This window comes from Nerophis lumbriciformis, linkage group LG32 (assembly GCF_033978685.3).
Source record: "Nerophis lumbriciformis linkage group LG32, RoL_Nlum_v2.1, whole genome shotgun sequence".
NCBI lineage: Eukaryota > Metazoa > Chordata > Actinopteri > Syngnathiformes > Syngnathidae > Nerophis > Nerophis lumbriciformis.
In genome coordinates, this window is record NC_084579.2 from 18,628,042 (window position 1) to 18,650,237 (window position 22,196).

The 22,196-nt window shown below is 38.8% G+C and overlaps 1 protein-coding gene across 6 annotated transcripts in view; it reads left to right on the plus strand.

The window, feature by feature from the left end:
* The window catches only part of sema4d (sema domain, immunoglobulin domain (Ig), transmembrane domain (TM) and short cytoplasmic domain, (semaphorin) 4D), a 110,085-nt gene that overhangs the window by 62,091 nt on the left and 25,798 nt on the right, over nucleotides 1–22,196 (plus strand). For all 6 annotated transcript variants that reach the window (XM_061927454.1, XM_061927455.1, XM_061927452.2 and 3 more), the window contains 7 exons: nucleotides 8,847–8,980; nucleotides 17,048–17,193; nucleotides 17,268–17,330; nucleotides 17,463–17,561; nucleotides 17,648–17,741; nucleotides 17,843–17,959; nucleotides 19,531–19,682. In XM_061927454.1, coding sequence (XP_061783438.1) covers nucleotides 8,847–8,980; nucleotides 17,048–17,193; nucleotides 17,268–17,330; nucleotides 17,463–17,561; nucleotides 17,648–17,741; nucleotides 17,843–17,959; nucleotides 19,531–19,682 — 805 coding nt within the window. The remainder of the gene's footprint in view (nucleotides 1–8,846; nucleotides 8,981–17,047; nucleotides 17,194–17,267; nucleotides 17,331–17,462; nucleotides 17,562–17,647; nucleotides 17,742–17,842; nucleotides 17,960–19,530; nucleotides 19,683–22,196) is intronic.

Here is a 22,196-nt window from a genome sequence, read left to right on the forward strand (position 1 = left end):
GAATGAGAATAGAGAGTGATCCGCCTGCTGGATGTGCTGCCTGGCACAGAATGGCTACATTGCCAGGCACACAATGGGTGGATGAAACATTCATATACTGAGACAAGGTTTGTACAACAAAGTAGGGCTGGGCGATACATCGAATATACTCGATATATCGCGAGTTAGTCTCTATGCGATATAGAAAACGACTATATCGTGATATTCGAGTATACGTTCTCACACAGTTGCTTTTAGCTGTGGGCGTTACACTACAGGCGTTTCTCACTCTTTCTTGTCTCTCCTTCTCAGAGAGCGATAAAACAAGCGCACCTTGTTACATACGTCACATACTGTCGCGCGTGCAACGTCATACGCCCTCGCGGAGCAGAGAGGTAGCGGAATGGGTAATGTTAGCAGTGGCAGGTGGTGCTAGCGGAGCGGTGCGAGTGGTGCGAATCTGGTAACAAATGGAGGAATAATTAATTCCTAGCACGGGTCTATTCGTCTGGCGGTGGTTTGGCTTCAAGCAGGAAGTTTGTTGAACAGACAACCGTAATATGTAAAGTATGCGGCAAAAGCGTTCCTACAAAAAGTAACAGCACTGCTAATGTGTAGCACCATTTGAAAAGTCAAATGCTCGAGAACGAAGAGTGCTTGAAACTCCGCATGTCAACATCTACGGTCGGTGCCACACCCACAAAATGCCGAAGCACCCCATTTCCAGATCAACACCGTATGAAAGAAATAGTCAACAACAGAAGGAGATGACGGCCGCAGTAACCTACCACATAGCAAAAGACATATACTATTTGATTTCCTATTATGCAGCTAATTTTTATTTGACAGTTATTGAATTATCTTGTGTGACATCATGCACAAAAGTGCACTTTATTTGTTTTAAACTATTGTAGTGGCGTTCTGTACAAAAAGTACACTTTAATTTAGTGTTGTTTTGATATGTCATCTTAGTGACATCATGCACAAAAGTGCACTCATAGCTTGTTTTAAAATGTCTGACAATCGTGCACTTTCTGTTTTGGAAATGACATGAATGTTTGTGCCACTGCTTAATAACTGTTTAATAAATACAGTTTTGGTAAATTGACTTAGTTGTGATTTCCCTCTCTGCATGAATGTTTAAAATGAGCATATATTAATGCAATATGAACAAGAATGTTTTAATGTAGACTAGGGCTGCAACAACTAATCGATTAAATCGATTAAAATCGATTATAAAAATAGTTGCCGATTAATTTAGTCATCGATTTGTTGGATCTATGCTATGCGCATGCGCAGAGGCAATTTTTATTTATTTTCTAATTTATTTTTATTTTTATTTATTTTTTATTTTTTTTATAAACCTTTATTTATAAACTGCAACATGTACAAACAGCTGAGAAACAATAATCAAAATAAGTATGGTGCCAGTATGCTGTTTTTTTCTCAATAAAATACTGGAAAGGATAGAAATGTAGTTTGTCTCCTTTATCCGATTATTAATCAATTAATCGAAGTAATAATTGGCAGATTAATCAATTATAAAATTAATTGTTATTTGCAGCCCTAATGTAGACACATAAAATCATCATACTGGTGTGATTATATGCATCAAGTGTTCATTCAAGGGTAAGGCAAAATATCGAGATATATTTCGTGTATCGTGACATGCCCTAAAAATATCGATATATTAATAAAAGGCCATATCGCCCAGCCCTACAACAAAGAATGTTTTTATTCCGTATGTGGTTCTTAAATTGAAAAGTTTGTATAATGAGGGGTATGCCAATTGACATTCCACTGTATATTCACAGCTGGCAGAGTCAGCTCACTCACATAATGTAAAATAATAAACTAAATATATGCCAATGAAGGTGTTTTTAAAATCTGGCCTGGCATGCATATAACAGTGCTTTTAGATCATTTGGGCAAGAGGTGATTTTCTTCATCATTGTCGTTCGGACATGAACATTTCATAAGTTCCAAATATATCTACTTGATTATTGTTTAAATCAATATTTATTTCAATTAGTGGCAAAAACAACAGTATACTTGTCTCGCAAGGCATTTGATAACCTCTTATCTCCATCGTGTGACCGACTCACCCACTTGCTGATGGCGTTGTGGATAAACAAGAAAAACCTGCTTTTGTCCAGATCACTTTACCACCTCCAAGTATATATGCTAGCACATGATCTTGTGTCTTGTTAGTCACGGTAATATTTCTGGATACATACTGAACACGGGCAGCACTGAGAAGTGAGAAAGTATCTGAAACCCACAAAGGTGGAATTACACAGCTCTCCTTTTACCTGATTGGTCTAATAAAGGGAAATACTTGCATTTGAATTAGGTCAGTTAACCGCTTATCGTCTCTAGCCCCCCACCCCGCGAGACCCCTGGAGGCCCAAGCAGTGGAAAATGGATGGATTGGATGAATAGCTTATTGTGACAACCAGTCATTCTAGTGTATAGTATTTAATTACAGTAGTTCTACCGTGCATCTATGGTGGACTGAAAGTGACTGTGATGAAACCTGACTGGAAGATTACGTTTTCTGCATGCACAGCTCTCACATTGAGGCAAAGTTGGCCTTCACCGTGCATGCGGCACGAGCAGGATTGAGAACAGATTTAGAGGTTTATTTTAATATTTAGCCTAATCTTTAAAGCCTCCCCTGCTAAATTTTCATCTGACTTGGAATAGGCGCCTTGAAACGCGGCCAACTGTTAAATATTATGATAAATGGGTTGTACTTGTATAGCGCTTTTCTACCTTCAAGGTACTCAAAGCGCTTTGACACTACTTCCACATTTACCCATTCACACACACATTCACACACTGATGGAGGGAGCTGCCATGCAAGGCGCTAACCAGCACCCATCAGGAGCAAGGGTGAAGTGTCTTGCTCAGGACACAACGGACATGACGAGGTTGGTACTAGGTGGGGATTGAACCAGGGACCCTCGGGTCGCGCACGGCCACTCTACCACTGCGCCACGCATTTTAGAGATTTAGCATTCATTACAAGGAAGTAATAACCCTTTTGACTGAAAGCAACATGTTTTGAATTAATTGAATACATCAATTTGATTTGATTAGAAAATAGCTTTACTTCGGTCGCTTAGATTTTTTTTTTATTTATAAGTGTAGCTATTAAAATTCATAAAATCCAGAACATTAAATATGCGTAAATAGTTTACACACAGCCACTGCAATAGAGCGCACATGAGAGCTGGGGTGTGTTGGTGCCATTATATGTGTGACGGCGAAGAGCAAAGATTATTTATTTTTTTAATATTGTACATATGTTAAAAGTGCAATTTTATTGTAAGAATGAGGGTTATGGCGAGCAGAAAAATCGCCATAGTGTGTTTTATACTCAATTACTAAAATAATCAAGAGCTGCAGCTCTATTTTCGATTATCATTACCGTATTTTCCGGACCATAGGGCACACCGGACTATAAGGCGCACAGCCGATGAATGGTCTGGAACAGTGGTTCTTAACCTTGTTGGGGGTACCGAACCCCACCAGTTTCATATGCGCATTCACCGAACCCTTCTTTAGTGAAAAATAAAACGTTGTTTTTTTTCAAATTCAAGACAAAGTTGTATGTTTTGGTAACACTTTAGTATGGGGAACATATTCTAAGTAACAAAGACTTAATTTAAAGTTATTTGGTTAGGGTTAGAGGGTTAGGGCCAGGGTTAGAGGGTTCGGGTTATAATGAGGCCATGCCGAATAAGGCATTAATAAGTACTTAATAATGACTAGTTAAGAGCCAATATGTTACTAATTTGCATGTTAATAAGCAACTAATTAATGGTGAATATGTTCCCCATACTAAAGTTTTACCATGTTTTATTACTGGTGCACAAAATGAACCGTGCATGAACATCACCTTGTTCAAAGAACAAAGCCAACACAGTGCATAAACTCACAACAAATTACACACCTGCAAATCAGTCTGACTTCTGCTGTTGCCGTATCTTTAATACGTCGATAGGGAGAAGTTTTAATTTACACGATGAGTCGGGTGTGTCTTGACCTCCGCCGAACCCCTGAGCCCGACTCATCGAACCCCTAGGGTTCGATCGAACCCAGGTTAAGAACCACTGGTCTGGAATGAATGGTGGGTAAGCTCAACCAAACTTATTCCTTACATTAGGCCCACCGGGTTATAAGGCTCACTGTCATGTTTTGAAGGAGAAAAAAAAAGATTTTAAGTGCGTCTTATAGTCCTGAAAATACGGTAATAGTTCATGTGATTGGTTGCCATTGTTTGGAGTGGGACACATTTGATACATAACGTAAATTCTGTAATTACAGCTGCTGAGGTGTTTATTTACTTTATCCGCAAAGTAGACGTTACATAAATGGGAAACAGGCAAAGTCGGTGAGAGCTTGTAAAATGTGAAAACTCATTAAATGTAATCCTCACTAATTCTTATTCTATTATTCTATTCAACTCAAGGAAAGGTTTGGAGTGCATGAGAAAGTGTGAAGGAAAATGGAACGGGATGTACTGTATTTTCCTTTTTAACAACAAGTGCACAGTCTCTAATACATAAATACCGCTGATGAGTTAACGGTAAATTACAGTACAGCAAGTGCGAGCTACCACAAATAAGTTTGGGTCACCACCAGTAGATTTGACGCTACCCCTTTTCGTGTGCGTCCCTGCCTCCTGCTCCATGCACAGAGGGGATTGGGGCCATAGCAGGGCTGTGTGTGAGCTCCAAGTCTTCCAAAACGGAAGAAAACAAGGTTTTAGTTGGAGGAACTGGTCAGTAAAAGACAATGGGGTTTTTTACCACCTTAAAGGGGAACATTATCACCAGACCTATGTAAGCGTCAATATATACCTTGATGTTGCAGAAAAAAGACCATATATTTTTTTAACCGATTTCCGAACTCTAAATGGGTGAATTTTGGCGAATTAAACGCCTTTCTATCATTCGCTCTCGGAGCTATGACGTCACGTTGTGACGTCACATCGGGAAGCAATCCGTCATTTTCTCACTTTCGTCGGTGTGTTGTCGGAGGGTGTAACAACACGAACAGGGACGGATTCAAGTTGCACCAGTGGCCCAAAGATGCGAAAGTGGCAAGAAATTAGACGAAATTTGTTCAAAACACGAGGCTGTGGGGAAAGCCGACGAAATGGTCAGTCGTTTGTTCCGCACACTTTACCGACGAAAGCTATGCTACGACAGAGATGGCAAGAATGTGTGGATATCCTGCGACACTCAAAGCAGATGCTGACATCAACTCCAAAACTGGACAGATCAGCTTTCAGGAAAAAAGAGCGGATGAGGGTATGTCTACAGAATATATTAATTGATGAAAACTTTATTCATTACTCGCGGTTTTACGTAAATTACTATACATAAACTGTGTTTACCAATAATTTAACTTAAAAACATTTAAGTTTGAGAGTGCAGACAGCCCATTTCAGGGCTGTCTGCACTCTCAAAGTGCATGTTGTTGCCAAATGTATTTCATATGCTGTAAACCTAGTTCATAGTTGTTAGTTTCCTTTAATGCCAAACAAACACATACCAATCGTTGGTTAGAAGGCGATCGCCGAATTCGTCCTCGCTTTCTCACGTGTCGCTGGCTGACGTGTCGTTTTCGTCGGTTTCACTTGCATACGGTTCAAACCGATATGGCTCAATAGCTTCAGTTTCTTCTTCAATTTCGTTTTCGCTACCTGCCTCCACACTACAACCATCCGTTTCAATACATGCGTAATCTGTTGAATCGCTTAAGCCGCTGAAATCCGAGTCTGAATCCGAGCTAATGTCGCTATATCTTGCTGTTCTATCCGCCATGTTTGTTTGTATTGGCATCACTGTGTGACGTCACAGGAAAATGGACGGGTGTATATAACGATGGTTCAAATCAGGCACTTTGAAGCTTTTTTTAGGGATATTGCGTGATGGGTAAAATTTTGAAAAAAACTTCAAAAAATAAAATAATCCACTGGGAACTGATTTTTAATGGTTTTAACCCTTCTGAAATTGTGATAATGTTCCCCTTTAAAATTCGATACAAACTGCATCGCACGTTAGTAACTACGAGGGTCGGAAGGAATATTGAACAACAAATCAATGTTTGAAGTGACAAACTTGTCGTCCAAACAATACCCTGTTTGTTGACAAGAACATACAGCGATGGAAGCACATTCAATCGACTTATTAAGCACAGGTAACGCAAACCAGTAAAAAGATTTAAAAGAGCTTCCGTCAGAGCCGACAAACTGCCGCTGTTTGTCTGCGAAGCTAATAAAAACAGCTCACGCTAAAACTGAGACTACGGGCATGGACTCACTGACGTCACACGTCACTAGGCAACAGGCACTGCCTTTTAAAAGATACACACACACAATGAAACTTAACTGAATTATGCCAGATATTTAAAGTTTTTTTTAAGTAACGGAATATTTACTTTATCTAGTATTTAATTACATATTTTAAAGAGTAATTCTGTTAGTAATTAAATTACTTTTTTGTTAAACTAACAAGTAACTATTATTAAGGATTTTTTTTAAAGTAATTTTTTAGAACACAGCCTGCCACACAGCATCATGGATCAGTTGGCAGGTTGGTGTTCCTGGCTAACATCTTTGTGTGCATTTCCTATATTGGGGCGGTATAGCTCGGTTGGTAGAGCGGCCGTGCCAGCAACTTGAGGGTTCCAGGTTCGATCCTCGCTTCCGCTATCCTAGTTACTGCCGTTGTGTCCTTGGGCAAGACACTTTACCCACCTGCTCCCAGTGCCACCCACACTGGTTTAAAATGTAACTTAGATATTGGGTTTAACTATGTAAAAGCGCTTTGAGTCACTAGAGGAAAGCGCTATATAAATATCATTTACACACACTATATAAACACAATTGTTAAAGGTCAATTATTTTCATCTTGCTGCTGACGTGCCTCTTGAACCAGGGCACTTTATTTCACATTTTGTGTTTTTATTAGCTAAATAATTGAGCATAGCTTAAATGTTGTTGTTTTTTTCAAAAAAGATTGAAGTTTACATTTGACTTTTCTTATATTATTTTCAAGGCTTTTTCTTTTTTCTTATCTCAAAACACCTCTGAAGTTGGGGTCCGTTTATTCAAAACCTACTTTTCTTACTTGTCTTACCCGTTTTTTTGTATTTGGGATCCCCATCAGTCCCGAAAATTTAAAATCAAGGCATGGTGGAGATATTTAGTTACGTCAACGAATATTTCCATTTATGGGTTAATTTATGGGCCAGATTATCGAGATATGAGTTTTGATCCATATTGCCCAGCCCAACACTCGTGTTAGCGACAATGCTAGCACAGTTTAGGGATGTTCTCGGTGTTTAATTGATTGTTACTGTAGGCTTTGTGATGGCATTGTTTGAGTGTTAATATTGAAATTGTAATATTTAAGACGTTTCATATTGCTCTTAAATTTTTTCTGTGGTACAAAAAAATGTTTGTGCTTCTAATTTTTTTCATTAAATAGCCCAAGTGCTACTTGTGAAATAGCTAAGCGTAGTAAGTAAGCTACCAATTAGCTACCTTACCTGTTGGTGCCTTCGTTGGCTCTCCAAGCCACAACGTTTACGGCTGTCTACTTTGCTAATCATATTTGGATGATTACATTTTGAACACTGTTCGTTCCGAACTAGTTGTAGTTGTACAGTATTTATTAGTAGCCTGCGCAAAGGTATATTTTTGACGTGACAGATTGTAAAGATAGGTCACAACACCTGATGTATATTACCATGGGAGGCGGGGCTGCAGGATAGCGTTGCCAAATTGGAAACTTTTTCTGAGTTATTTGCACACGTTATAGAATATTTCAATACATTTTAAAATGATGATAATAATGTTAGTAAATGTTCTGCTAAAAAAAAACAAAAAACAATTATGTGGTGCATTACATGGGACATGTAAATGTAAAAAAAAATACAGCCAAAAGAGGTTGTTAGGTAGATGGGAATAAATCTAAAGGTAAAATACAGTGTAGAAATGCACCCCAATGAAATGTAGTCTGAATTTTCAAAATAATATTTTGGGGTTTGCCTGGCAGCACTTTGTGCTCATAGAAATGTTCCTATTTCTTTCTCAAATTTTCTCTCTTTTTCTCAAAGGGTGCTCACATTCTTGGACTTCTTTTACTTGCATATTTCCCTGAGACTGTTCAGTGGAATACATTGTGGTCGTCTTCAACCTCTGTTTCTCGTTCACGCTTGCCTACGTGCTGTGTGCCTCGCACATTACAACTGAAAATATGAGCTGTCGAGGTGTGTTTGGATATGTTCAGTGTCTCCTCCAAATGGGACAAAGCTGCTTCCTCCATCCTGGAGGAAACCATTAAGAGGCAGGAAGGTCACATACTGTAAAGCTCTGCAGAAGATCAAATAGAAAATTTAATTTGAGGGCTAAAGTAAGCCCTGTCGTCATAGTCACCAGCATATTCTTGGGTAAAATTATCTCTCAACTTTACAACTCAAAAGAACATGTTAACTAAAGGTGGGGGAATTGTTCTCAGTAAGCCTAAGGTAGTGAATGAATCATTATGTCAAGTGGGTATTTTAGTTTTTCCACACTATTACACATTTATTGTAGCAGATGTTCAGTTTTTGCGCAGATGAATATTTGATCAGAATGTCGTTATATACGTGTGACATGCAACAGCAAGTGATATCACTCGTGAACATCTCAGTGTTAGGGAAGTGGATGTGCAACTCTTCCCGTTTTTTGTCAGCGCTGCGTAAGAACAGCAGCATGCAAGGAACTGCTTCTCTTCTCATTCGCCATTGTGAAATGTCTTATTTGACCGTACCTGCGCTTGCCTCACTTTTGCTGCTGTGTCTTGCAGAGGAAACTTGACAGTTCCCAAGCTGTCGGAGTCCAATATGGGATTTGGCGTGCTCGGAGTGTTCCTGGGTCTGCTCCTGGAGGTGTCCACCCACGGACCCCATTCTGTGCCTCGGACTTCGTGGAGACATCAAGGCGAGTCCACCATGGTTTATTTCCACAAGCATGAATGTTGCGCTCATGCTTGTGGGACGTTGCATTTGTTTGTGCCATCACTTGAAGGCTGCTATGTTATTGCATTTTACGACCGTGTATTTCAGCTATAATTATATCGTGCCACATAATAATGATCATTTATAACTTGCATACCCAAACAGTTTTGACTTGGTGGATTATATTAAGTCTTTCTATTGCTTTCAGGTATGATATGTGGCAGTTCTCATTAAGAACTGGTGCCTCAGAGCTGCAGCTATTGATTATTTGAGTAATCGGATAAAACACAATTTACAATATTACCTCAACTTTCTGGTTAGGTTTAATTGAAGAAACTCAAATTTAGACGAGTTTTTTGAATAGACTCAACAAGTGTTTGCGCTTGCGCTGCAACGATTAATCGATTAGACTAGGAAAAAAGCTTTGATTTATGTTCTATTGCTTCGATTTATTGTTTAATGAGTGTAACTAATAAACATTTATAAAATCCAGACCGCATGGAGTGCCCAGAACTTAAAAATACACAATCAATAGTTTTCACACGGAAGCGGTGGTGTGTGGGTGCTGTGATCTGTGTGGCTGTAAACGGCGGATTCATTTTTTAATTTTTTTTAAATGTACAGATGTTAAAAGTGCAATTTCAATGTTGATGATATGCATTCATTAGAAAAAAGAATGAAGGTTATGGCAAGCATAAACAATTTTGACTGTATTACCTAAAATATGCTTTGAGGTTATAAAGTGTGTTTTATCCGATTACTCAATTAATCAAACTAATTACCGTATTTTTCGGACTGTAAGGCGCACTTAAAATCCTTTAATTTTCTCAAAAATCGACAGTGCACATTATAACCCGGTGTGCCTAATGTACAAAATATTTCTGGTTGTGCATGCCGACCTCGAAGCAATTTTATTTGGTACATGGTGTAATGATAAGTGTGACCAGTAGATGGAAGTCACACATAAGAGATATGTGTAGATTTTATTGCAAATAATTTTTTGGTTACAAGTCCTTTTTTTGGTCAGGCTCAACTTCAATCTTGTGGGCGGGCCCCTCTTAACAATATGTTAGAAGTCTGTTTATTGGTCGATCTTGGATGATGGTGTGACCACAAGGGCATGACTTCCGCCTTCAACATATTTGGAGGGAAAACGCCAAAGACTCGGGATACTGACCAATAAAAAGGCTTCTAACATTGTTCAGAGGCGGCCTCACCCACAAGATTTAAGTTGAATCTGACCAAAAAAAGCATTTGTAACCAAAAAATTATTTGCAGCAAAAACTTATTTTTGTGAAAATGTATATATATTTTTTTATTTCTAATCCATTTTTTTTTCATCAAAGTCTTTTTTGTGGTTCCAATTCCATTATTTTTGGTTACAAATGTTTGTTTGTTTGCCAATAATTTTGCTTTGGTTGCATAAAAAGACACATTTCTCCATAGTTGTCTAGACAGGGCTATTTTGTACCCGGATTTTGGTAATCCCGACATATCAAATGTCCACTGCAGAGGACGCTGATTCTCAGCAATATACAAAATAAGAATGATAATAAAGGTAGAAGTTTGGCCCCCTGGCCCTGAGCTTTCTGGAAATGTAGGTCCCAAAATATTTTGGTTAAATAGCTATGGTCTACAGTCTTTAGTGGTCTTCTTCAAGTTTCCTCTTTGGCTTTAGAAAAAATCTTAAAGGGGAACATTATCCCAATTTCAGAAGGGTTAAAACCAGTAAAAATCAGTTCCCAGTGGCTTATTTTATTTTTCGAAGTTTTTTTCAAAATTTTACCCATCACGCAATATCCCTAAAAAAAGCTTCAAAGTGCCTGATTTTAACCATCGTTATATACACCCGTCCATTTTCCTGTGACGTCACACAGTGATGCCAATACAAACAAACATGGCGGAAATAACAGCAAGGTATAGCGACATTAGCTCGGATTCAGACTCGGATTTCAGCGGCTTAACACTGTCTGATAAGATAATTACTAACAACTATGAACTAGGTTTACAGCATATGAAATGCATTTGGCAACAACATGCACTTTGAGAGTGCAGACAGCCCATTTCAGGCGCGCTAAGAACATATATTTTTCCACGATTTCAGCACTCCGGTTAACCATACCTAAATAGACACAAAATACTGCATTACACAAGACTACCCGAATGTACTCGAATGATTGAAAAAAATTAATGTTTTTAAGCTAAATTATTGGTAAACACAGTTTATGTATAATAATTTACGTAAAACCGCGAGTAATGAATAAAATGTTCATCAATTAATATATTCTGTAGACATACCCTCATCCGCTCTCTTTTCCTGAAAGCTGATCTGTCCAGTTTTGGAGTTGATGACAGCAGGCCAGGGAAGCTAGGGTCGATATTCTTCTCTTGATCAGCTTCGGTGGCATAAGGGACAGTGTGAGCCAAGACATCCAGAGGGTTTAGCTCGCTCGTCTGCAGGAACAAACTGGCACCATTGCTTGCCGTGCTACCGATGTCCGTTGTCCCTGAATAGCTCACACACTCCGGCAGATTCCATGGGGGTCTGGCGGCAGATTTCTTTGACTTTATCGTTGGAAATGCATCTGCTTTGAGTGTCGCAGGATATCCACACATTCTTGCCATCTCTGTCGTAGCATAGCTTTCGTCGGTAAAGTGTGCAGAACAAACGACTGACCATTTTCGTCGGCTTTCCCCACACCCTCGTATTTTGAACAACATTCGTCCAATTTCTTGCCACTTTCGCATCTTTGGGCCACTGGTGCAACTTGAATCCGTCCCTGTTCGTGTTGTTACACCCTCCGACAACACACCGACGAAAGTGAGAAAATGGCGGATTGCTTCCCGATGTGACGTCACAACGTGACGTCATCGCTCCGAGAGCGAATAATAGAAAGGCGTTTAATTCGCCAAAATTCACCCATTTAGAGTTCGGAAATCGGTTAAAAAAATATATGGTCTTTTTCTGCAACATCAAGGTATATATTGACGCTTACATAGGTCTGGTGATAATGTTCCCCTTTAATAATAAAAATACATTTTATTTAGAAGTGTTGTTCTAAAAACTCTATTTCACTTTACATACAGTAAGCAACAAAAGTAAAATAGAGTACAAAAAAGCAATGCATAAAACTCTAGATTCCATTCTGGGAAATATACTTCTTCTTTAGAAACCCCCCTGTTGACTCAAACTAATATGAGTCATAAAATGAGAAGTTATTCAAATCTGGGGGAAAACGCATAGATTTGAGGTCTTTTTACTAGGAGCACCTGTCCCCCCTCAAGCCTCCTCAGTCTAACCACAGCGGCGGCTCAAGTGAGAGATCTGCTTTGCATTCTGGCGTCTCATAAATAGCTCCTGTGCTTGGGCTCTTCCTGAGAACTACCGGTACTGCACTTAACCCTTTTGACAAAGCAAAGCTTTCCTCCTGCCCGCAATGCGAGCGCTCTTTCATTTCATTCAGTCACTGAGGTGATTTCATTTCATGGCTACCGTTTTTGTATGTCCTGGCAGGAGTCCCTCCTAGCTCGACTACAAACTCCAAAACTAAGTATGCAATGAATCATCAAGTAAGATTCTGAACTCCTGTTTTCATCCTGTATCGGACACGCTAATACTGGCCGACGCAGGTCTGCATAGCTCTAGCTCAATGTTATGTTGTTCCTTTTTTAGACTGAGTCAACAGTGCCTCTGCTGGTTGCAGCCAAGTACTGAACTCCATTCACACATTTAACATAATTCCTTATGGTCTCCTATTATGCAAAATGTATTTGTCTCACATTTTAACATACCACCTCTGACCTTCCCCCAGCTGCCTCATGTTCACACCCACTGCTTCATAGAGGACGCTACACATCTTAAAAATACAGCCTGGTGCTCTGCCGTCAGTCATCTATAGACGTGGCCATTTAGTTTTTTGTCAGGGAACAGGCTAACTTAGCGTGATCATACTGGTAGCACCCTAGCTCACATAGCTTTGCTAGTGTTGCTAACATTTTTATCCGCTTGTCCCAATCCCTAATCGTATGTTGTTGTATGTGGTATATGTCATCTATTACTTTGGACAAGTGGATGCGTTGTAGTGCAAAAAGGTGAATCAAGTGCACACTTGGTCTTCTAGGACAGTGGTCCCCAACCTTTTTGTAGCTGCGGACCGGTCAACGCTTGAAAATTTGTCCCACGGGGGGGGGGATGTATTTTTTAATTTTATTTCAATTTTTTGTATTTTTTGTCATAAAGAAATACAATCATGTGTGCTTACGGACTGTATCCCTGCAGACTGTATTGATCTATATTGATATATAATGTAGGAACCAGAAATATTAATAACAGAAAAAAACAACCCTTTTGTGTGAATGAGTGTAAATGGGAGAGGGAGGTTTTTTGGGTTGGTGCACTAATTGTTAATGTATCTTGTGTTTATTATGTTTATTTAATAACAAATAAAAAAATAAAAAAATTAGTTTAATTTAAAAAAATAAAAAATTCTTGTGCGGCCCGGTACCAATCGATCCACGGACCAGTACCGATCCACGGACCGGTACCGGGCCGCGGCCCGGTGGTTGGGGACCACTGTTCTAGGAGACAGGCATGGATAAACGTAGCTCATTCTAATTAAAGCTACGCACCCACAATACACTGTGTTCCTAATAGAGCTTTTTAAAAGAACTTTAAAACTGTCTAGATCAGGGTGGTCCAAACTTTTTCCAGCAAGTGTCTCATTTAGAAAAATAGAAGAATGCTATGGCCACTTTGCTTCTGTTTTAAGTTTATTTTGAACATGTATGCAGTCACAATATGTTACATCATACAATCATACAATTTACATATTCTCATCTGTCTTTATAATGTGTTTGAAATGGAGTAGGAAGAAGCAAAGCTTATTTAATCCTACCTTTTTTCCAAAGCTGATACATATGGAATGACAATATTTTTGCGTCTGTCACATTTTTCCTCCTGTTCTTGTTTTTTCTGGAACTGGATGCACTTTTGACAAACAACCAGCTGGGGTAACCACAGGTTTTTAAAGCTTCCCCTCAAATGCCTATGCTCTTTCCCTTTGGCCTGTGGGCTGTTAGAACATTGTCAGCTCTGTGTTGAAGGGTTCTGATACTGCCCAGTTTGTGTTCCAGTGGGTGTTGTGAGTCAAAAAGTAGGTATTAAACGGTATATGTGGGTTTTTGGTAAACCCCGACATGGAGGCCCCTGTTTTCTCCAATGTGGACATCACAGTCCAAAAAAGGCAACTTACTGTCTTTGACATCCTCATGTGTAAACTTGATTGGTTGGTCCACTGAGTTAATAGGCTTGCACTTCTTGGTTTCTGATTTTCACCCACGTGTCAGCCACATATGTGTACCAATGACCTGGTGCTGTTCCTTCGAAAGAGCTCAAAGCTCTCTTTTCCATTTCCTCCATGTAAAGGTTTGCTACTATTGGAGATACAGGTGATCCCATGGCACAACCACGTTTTTGTCGAGAAAACGTTCCCATGAATTGAAAGTATATAGTGTTATTCTTTTATTTTTTATTTTATTTTTTTTAGCTAAGTACCGTGTGACTTGTTGAAGGGTAAGATTTGTACGGCAAACTGTCTGTTTAACTGTGCATATGACAATAAACACTCTTGAATCCTGAATCTTGAATTAAGGCAAAGTTCCAGCAAAAGGCAAATCTGTTCTGGGTTTAGTGTGGATCTATCCTCTAAGGTGTGGTTATCTAGTAGACATTGCCTCACTGCATCCTGGGTTGGAATACAGGTGAACATGGAGATGACGTCGAATTAAACTAAAGTTGAATTTTTGTCCAGTTTTAGATCTCTGGTCTTCGCTACAAAGTCAATTGAGTTTTGGACATGATGTGGAGTTTTGCCAACCAAAGGTGCCAAGATGTTGGCCACATACTTAGTAATATTGTATGTTAGAGTTAATGCTGCTGACAATGGGTCTGAGGGGAGCCCCGTCTTTGTGTATTTTTGGAAGGCCATAAATACTTGGACCCAATTTTGGGGTCCCTTTAGAGTATTTCATATGTGTTGGAGTCTTTGAGGAGTGTAAGCAAGTGGTTTAGGTAGTCAGTTGTGTTGAGAATGACTGTGCATTTCCCCCTATCAGCTGGCAGGATCGTGATGTTTTCATCCTTGCCCAGTGATGTTACTGCCTTCCTCTCAAACCAAGGTGAGGTTTGGGGGTGAGTGCTTGGCATTAGAAAGAGACGTATTTGCTCCCCTTCCTTTTTTGTTCGGTTGTTTTTCCTAAGACCTTTAAGACTTAAGATTGTTGCAAAATAATATAGTTTTGGACCTTTTAATTTTGCATTATCAACAAAGCGACTATTATGCCCAAGCTTGGTTGCTCCAATGGAAGTGCTGGTAAACCAAGTCACAAGCGCTCTTCATTTTATTCACTTGCTTGCAGTTTTGGGAGATTTTGCGGCTGGATGCCACTGCAAGGGGTCAAAAAAGTGCTCCAGACCGTGTGATTGTGCAATTTGAGTCATGTTTTCATGACCAAGCAACGTCCCGTAGCCGTCAACCACAATGACTAGAAGACTCACAATTGATGGCAGCAAGTTACTGTGAAGCGAATTGCATAGTAAGCATAGTTTCCCTCCCCGGCTGTACGCCCCACAACATTGTGTTTGGGTGAAAGTTTTAATTTATGGTTCCTTGTACAAGCCCATGGAAATGACTGAATGAATGTTTATGTTGTCTGAACCTTAGGTCAGCGGCAACGACTGCCTGGCACCAGTAAAGAAAACACATGTTTGATCTTAAAAGACAGACAGGATTTTTTTTTGCTTTTGATATATTGGGCTGAGACTCACCAGACAGAGCCTTTATTTATATTTACTGGTCAGAGAAAAGCTATATTTGCATACAGTATGTCCGTGCATTGTGTATCTAAATGTCTGATTTTTGACAATGAAAAATCTTTTTCTAGCAAGAAATAATCAGTTGCAAGGCCAAACAGTCGCTAACGTTATACCCTTAATTACTTAACAGGCAATGTTTAAAGTAACATATGTGTGTCCCACTATAGACAAATGGTCAATGGAACAAATAATTGCAACAGTCCCGCCCGTATGACATTTTACTTGATAGCGGCCATGTTTTTCAACCAATTTTGCGTACATTTAACAGATGTGTTTGTCATGTGTACCACATTTTTATGGTGATTTTGCTAAACACCTTTTAGTTACAATAGTTTTTTTGTGAGAAATTTTGATTTAATCGACTTAATTTGCCATTTGTTGCATTTTATTTATTATTATTATTCTAGCTATTTATATTTTCATTTACTAATGTATTATTTGTATTTTATTTTTTTACAGATATTTTGTTTTATTATTTTTTCGATTACGTTATTTTTAGTTTTTCTCCAGTGTGATCGCCTCAAAGGTGGCGGTTTTCCAACATTTTTTGTAATTTCCATCCATCCATCCATCCATCCATCCATTTTTCTACCGCTTGTCCTTTATTTTTTCTGGTGTAACGCACTTACTCTATGTTGCAACTTGCTTGTGCATGAAAAGGGCTATACTGTATACAGGTAAATACAATTTTATTGATACTGTAATAGACTCAAACTTTGGTGGAAATAACAGCGCCACCATGTGTTGTATTTATCAGAACAATAACAGCCTAGGCAACACAGAAGGTGTGCATGTTTTGAAGTTTTTTAATACATATTATTTTCTTATATTTGTACCATATTCTACTCAGCAGCTGATATAGTCTATGTATATGTCATAAGTATTTTTTTCCTGTTCTGTAATCATCATCATCACATATCTGCTCGTTGAAATTGTTGGTATTGTTCTGTGACACTATCAAAAAAACCTGAAAGAAGAGTTTGGAGTGACTTTACAGGCACATTTTAGTTGAATTTTGAATTGGACGACCTTAGAGGAGGTTTATGATCCACTATATTATTTTTGTAAACAACATACAAAGGAAAATAGGGCATTACTTAATTGAATGTACTTACCTGCATTAATCCTTTAAAAATGAAACAAGCTGTTAATGGTAAATGTGAACGCTGTGCTTAGATTTAGAGCTGTTGGAGTTTTCTGAGCCGGGCATCTTCAACTACTCCACGCTGCTGCTGAGCGAGGACAGAGATGCGCTCTACGTGGGCGCCAGGGAAGCCATCTTTGAACTTAGCAAGAAGAACGTGACCGTCCGAAACAACAAGGTATGAAACAAATGAATGACTGTGTCAAAGAAGAGGATATGTTTTAATTCTGATTTCTTTGCCAACACTTGAAGGCTCTGTGGCAGGTTGGCGACAGCCCCATAGCCATGTGCACCCTCAAGGGGAAGTCAAAAGAGGTAAGAGATGTAAAAAATATTTTGGAAAAAAGGATTAAATAAAATAAGTTAAAAAATGGTGAAATAAATCATTCTGGTTTCTTCTGTTATGGAAGAGTACATTCATATTTTCTGTCTTCTGCTTCTGTCCAGACCGACTGTCTTAACTACATCCGAGTGCTGCAGGTCGTCGACAACAAGCGGTTATACATCTGTGGGACATATGCCTTTCAACCCCAGTGTGATTACTTGGTCTGTTATTATCATCAATGCTGCATCTCCAACTGTGAACAATGGCAGCACAAAGATGACGTGTTAGCTTTGCTTTCTTCTTGCAGAACTTAGCTGACTTTTCCCTGGAGGGTCGAGCCGAAGACGGCAGGGGGAAGTGCTCTTTCGACCCTTCGCAGAGCTTCACCACCGTCATGGTTGGTGAGTGAGAACCACTTTTTACGCTCATTTTGCAAAACGCTGTTAATTATACATAAGGATTCAATCTGAGACAATAACTCTGTTATTGTGGTTTTGATCAGATGGAGAGCTGTACTCGGGGACTGCATATAACTTCTTGGGGAGTGAGCCCATTATTTCCAAATACTCACCATCTCAGTCTCTACTGAGAACGGAGTATTCCACGTCATGGCTCAATGGTGAGTTACTAGTAGGGTTGTCTCGATACCATTATTTTGGTACCACTACCAAAATGTGTTTAAATACTTTTCAAGTTAAAGGGGACCACAAAAAAATGTCTATATTGACTTAATTTTAACAGAAAATCTTAAGATACATTAAACAAACGTTTCTTATTGCACTCAAAGAACAATTTTAGAAGATTAGAATAAAATTCAAAAGGCATTAAACACTTTTTTTTTTTTATTGCACTCAAAGATCATTTTACAATTGTATATTTTACATATTGCATAGCTCAATAGTTCTCAACCTTTTTTCAGCGATGTACCCCCTGTGAACATTTTTTTAATTCAAGTACCCCCTAATCAGAGCAAAGCATTTTGAGTTGAAAAAAAGAGATAAAGAAGTAAAATACAGCACTATGTCATCAGTTTCTGGTTTATTAAATTGTATAACAGTGCAAAATATTGCTCATTTGTAGTGGTCTTTCTTGAACTATTTGGAAAAAAATATATAAAAATAACTAAAAACTTGTTGAAAAATAAACAAGTGATTCATTTATAAATAAAGATTTCTACACATAGAAGTAATCATCAACTTAAAGTGCCCTCTTTGGGGATTGTAATAGAGATCCATCTGGATTCATGAACTTAATTTTAAACATTTCTTCACAAAAAAAGGAAATCTTTAACATCAATATTTATGGAACATGTCCACAAAAAAATCTAGTTGTCAACACTGAATATTGCATTGTTGCATTTCTTTTCACAGTTCTTTTTGACAGACATTTTAGTGAGAAACCTGAGCTTGTGCTTCACTGAGTTTATGAACTTACATTCATATTTTGTTGAAGTATTATTCAATAAATATATTTATAAAGGATTTTTGAATTGTTGCTATTTTTAGAATATTTAAAAAAAATCTCACGTACCCCTTGGCATACCTTCAAGTACCCCCAGGGGTACGCGTACCCCCATTTGAGAACCACTGGCATAGCTTGCCATATCTAGGATTAGGTTAAAATAGAATAGACTGCTTTTTGACATTGTATTAATAAATGCTTCACAACTTATGGTTGTCACTCTTGGTCTGTGCTTTAGGGCAAATACAGTTATTAGTAAACAGTAAAAACAATACTATGGCTAAAACTACACAGTTAAGACATGTAGCTGGTAAAACACGCATTGTTAAAAATAAAAAGATTCAGTCAATTCACTTGCACTAGTTTACGCAACGTGGGCTGTTTTGGCGCTAAAAATTGGCAACTAACAAATCAGATGTGTGTGCGTCTACATATATATCTATATATATATATATATATATTTTTGCCATTTGTCCTCTCCACATTGTTTCTGCTTGTATGCGCTTTGTTTGTGCGTGCTGACACACTCAACATGCGCCTGGCTCAGTAAGTCACCGCCGAACGGTAGCATGCAAATGGAAAAAAAAAAAAAAGTACCAGTATTCTTCTCAGGCTGTATGGTATCGTTTTTAATTCATTAGTACCAGGGTACTTTATTGGTACCGGTATACCATACAACCCTAGTTAGTAGTGCTTCCCGTAAAAAAAAATTCCCCCCTTTTTTTGCAGAGCCGAGTTTTGTTTTCGCCGATGTGATAAGGGAAGGAGACACCAGAGTGGATGGCGAGGATGATAAAATCTACTACTTCTTCACCGAGGTGTCCGTGGAGTACGAGTTCTTTGGCAATCTGCTCATTCCGAGAGTGGCGCGTGTTTGTAAGGTAAGCTTATTTACAATATTCTACTGCGATGGTGTCCAAAGTCAGGTAGGCCTTGACCGATAATCAATAAATCAATTAATCGCACGATAAATGAAAATTAACTTGATAATTTTTCTGGCATTCTTATATGGCTACTACGCTTGTGTGTGTTTGTTTTCTTCATCTCTTGCTTCCAAAAAGAGTGCAAGAGGTTTCACTCTGTGCATCACTCTCAGCACCCCCCCACGCTTGTCAGTCGAGCGCGCCATGACCCTCGGGCCTTGGGATTCGGCTCCATAGACCTGTTGTATTTTTATCACAACAATGAAAATTAGCATGATGTTGAATGCCTATGCACGCCCGCCAGGCTGCTCATGCATGTGATTAAATGAACGGAGTGAACCCTCATGTCTGTCATCCGCAATCTTTGTCAGTGTGAGTGGAAGCAGGACTGCTAGCCTACACAGCAATAGAGCCTTGCTATCCCTAGCAATAATATTTCGGCTTCAAAGCGAATGAGCAAAATTATCCTGTCAACACAGACAAACGAGCCAGTACTGTATGCCTCATTTGCTGGAAAGTGATGGCAACAACAACAAAACAAGTTTTTCCAACTGGGGATAAAACTTTCTTGATCTTCCAACTACAATGGTGGAAAAAAAAAAAATTGCGTTTGTATGGGTTATTTGCATGATCATTATATATTGTGACTACATTACTGCTCAATTTGGTCTCAAAGTAATGCTGACAATATTATTGTAAATTGGCAATGATATGTGGCACAATGTATCATCCACCAACATTTGTCACATTTTTAGCAGCCCTTGGCATATTCTAGAGATGGGATTGATAGCTATTTGAAGGGAGCCGGATCTTGAAAAGAGCCGTTCAAAAGAGAGGCTCTTTTTTTTTTTTCTTAAGTAAATAAGATGGCAGTAAATAAGTTAAAAGTTATGTTGCCAAATTGAAATGTAAACATTACACCAATACAAACATATAAGAGATAATTATTTTTGAAATATTGATACTTGTCCAGGGTGTACCCTGCCTTCCGCCCGAGTACAGCTGGGACACAGACTCACATAGCAACACTACAAACTTTGTCACCTCTAACAGAGCTAAGATGCTGGTTGTTTTTTCTTTGAGGATATTTAAACACTTAGCATATCTACATTTATAGGAAATGAATAGGACTTCCTGTTAAATAGAATTTTTGGCCGTGAATGTGTGTGGCGCCTCCCATAGGTTGTCTTCAAAATGCTTTGAAAGACCACCATGCTACCACACATAACGTATATATTAGTGTTGTCAAGCTATTAAAAAGTGTGCAATTAATGAATTATCATCTGTAATGAATTCATCTCTTTTTTTAAGCTCCCTCAATAAAACTTGAGGTATTTAATTTAGATGTATTGTCCTGAAGATAGATATAAAAATAAATAAATTTTAAAAAAGTGGCTTTTTGAAGCCATTTATTTTTAACAGATGAAGCCTGTTGTATTTACTAAAATAAAACATCAGGTCCATATAAAGTGCTGAAGTTAACGCAACAAAAAAACATTAAGAACAGGTTTTAAACAATAAGTGGGGACGGCGTGGTGCGGTTGGGAGAGTGGCCGTGCAAGCAACCTGAAGGTTCCTGGTTCAATCCCCACCTTCTACCAACCTCGTCACGTCCGTTGTGTCCTTGAGCAAGACACTTCACCCTTGCTCCTGATGGGTTGTGGTTAGGGCCTTGCATGGCAGCTCCTGCCATCAGTGTGTGAATGGGTGAATGTGGAAATAGTGTCAAAGCGCTTTGAGTACCTTGAAGGTAGAAAAGCACTATACAAGTATAACCCATTTACCATTTAAGTCATGAATGTTGAACTTGAACTTGCTATAAACACACTTCTGACCATCCATCCATCCCATCCATTTTCTACCGCTTGTCCCTTCTGGGGTCACAGGGGGTGCTGCAACCTATCTCAGCTGCATTCGGGCGGAAGGCGGGGTACACCCTGGACAAGTCGCCACCTCATCGCAGGGCCAACACAGATAGACAGACAACATTCACACTCACATTCACACACTAGGGACAATTTAGTGTTGCCAATCAACCTATCCCCAGGTGCATGTCTTTGGCTGGTGCACAGACACCAGGTGCACACTTCTGACACATCTTAAAATTTATGATGAATATTTTACACTGTTAGGTATAATTCATCCTATCTGCGCTATTTAAAGACGCTAACATTACACGCCTGACAGAGTGAGATCTCTTTTTTTATAATATTTGTGTCGCATAGTGCTTGTCAAGCATAAAACGATGGCGAGGCAATTCGTATACAGAGATTAAAGTTAGAGATGAAAAGTTAGATTAACGCGATTAAAAAATATAGAGCCTGACTTACTAAAACACGTGCAAACCTAAAAGTACATGCAAAGCTGATCTCCTAAACGTGTGCAAAGTGGATTGCGTCTGTTAAGTGAGCAGAATAAAGGGTGCAATCACGCAATTCATTTTACGTCTCTGCCTTAATTTATTATGCAAAA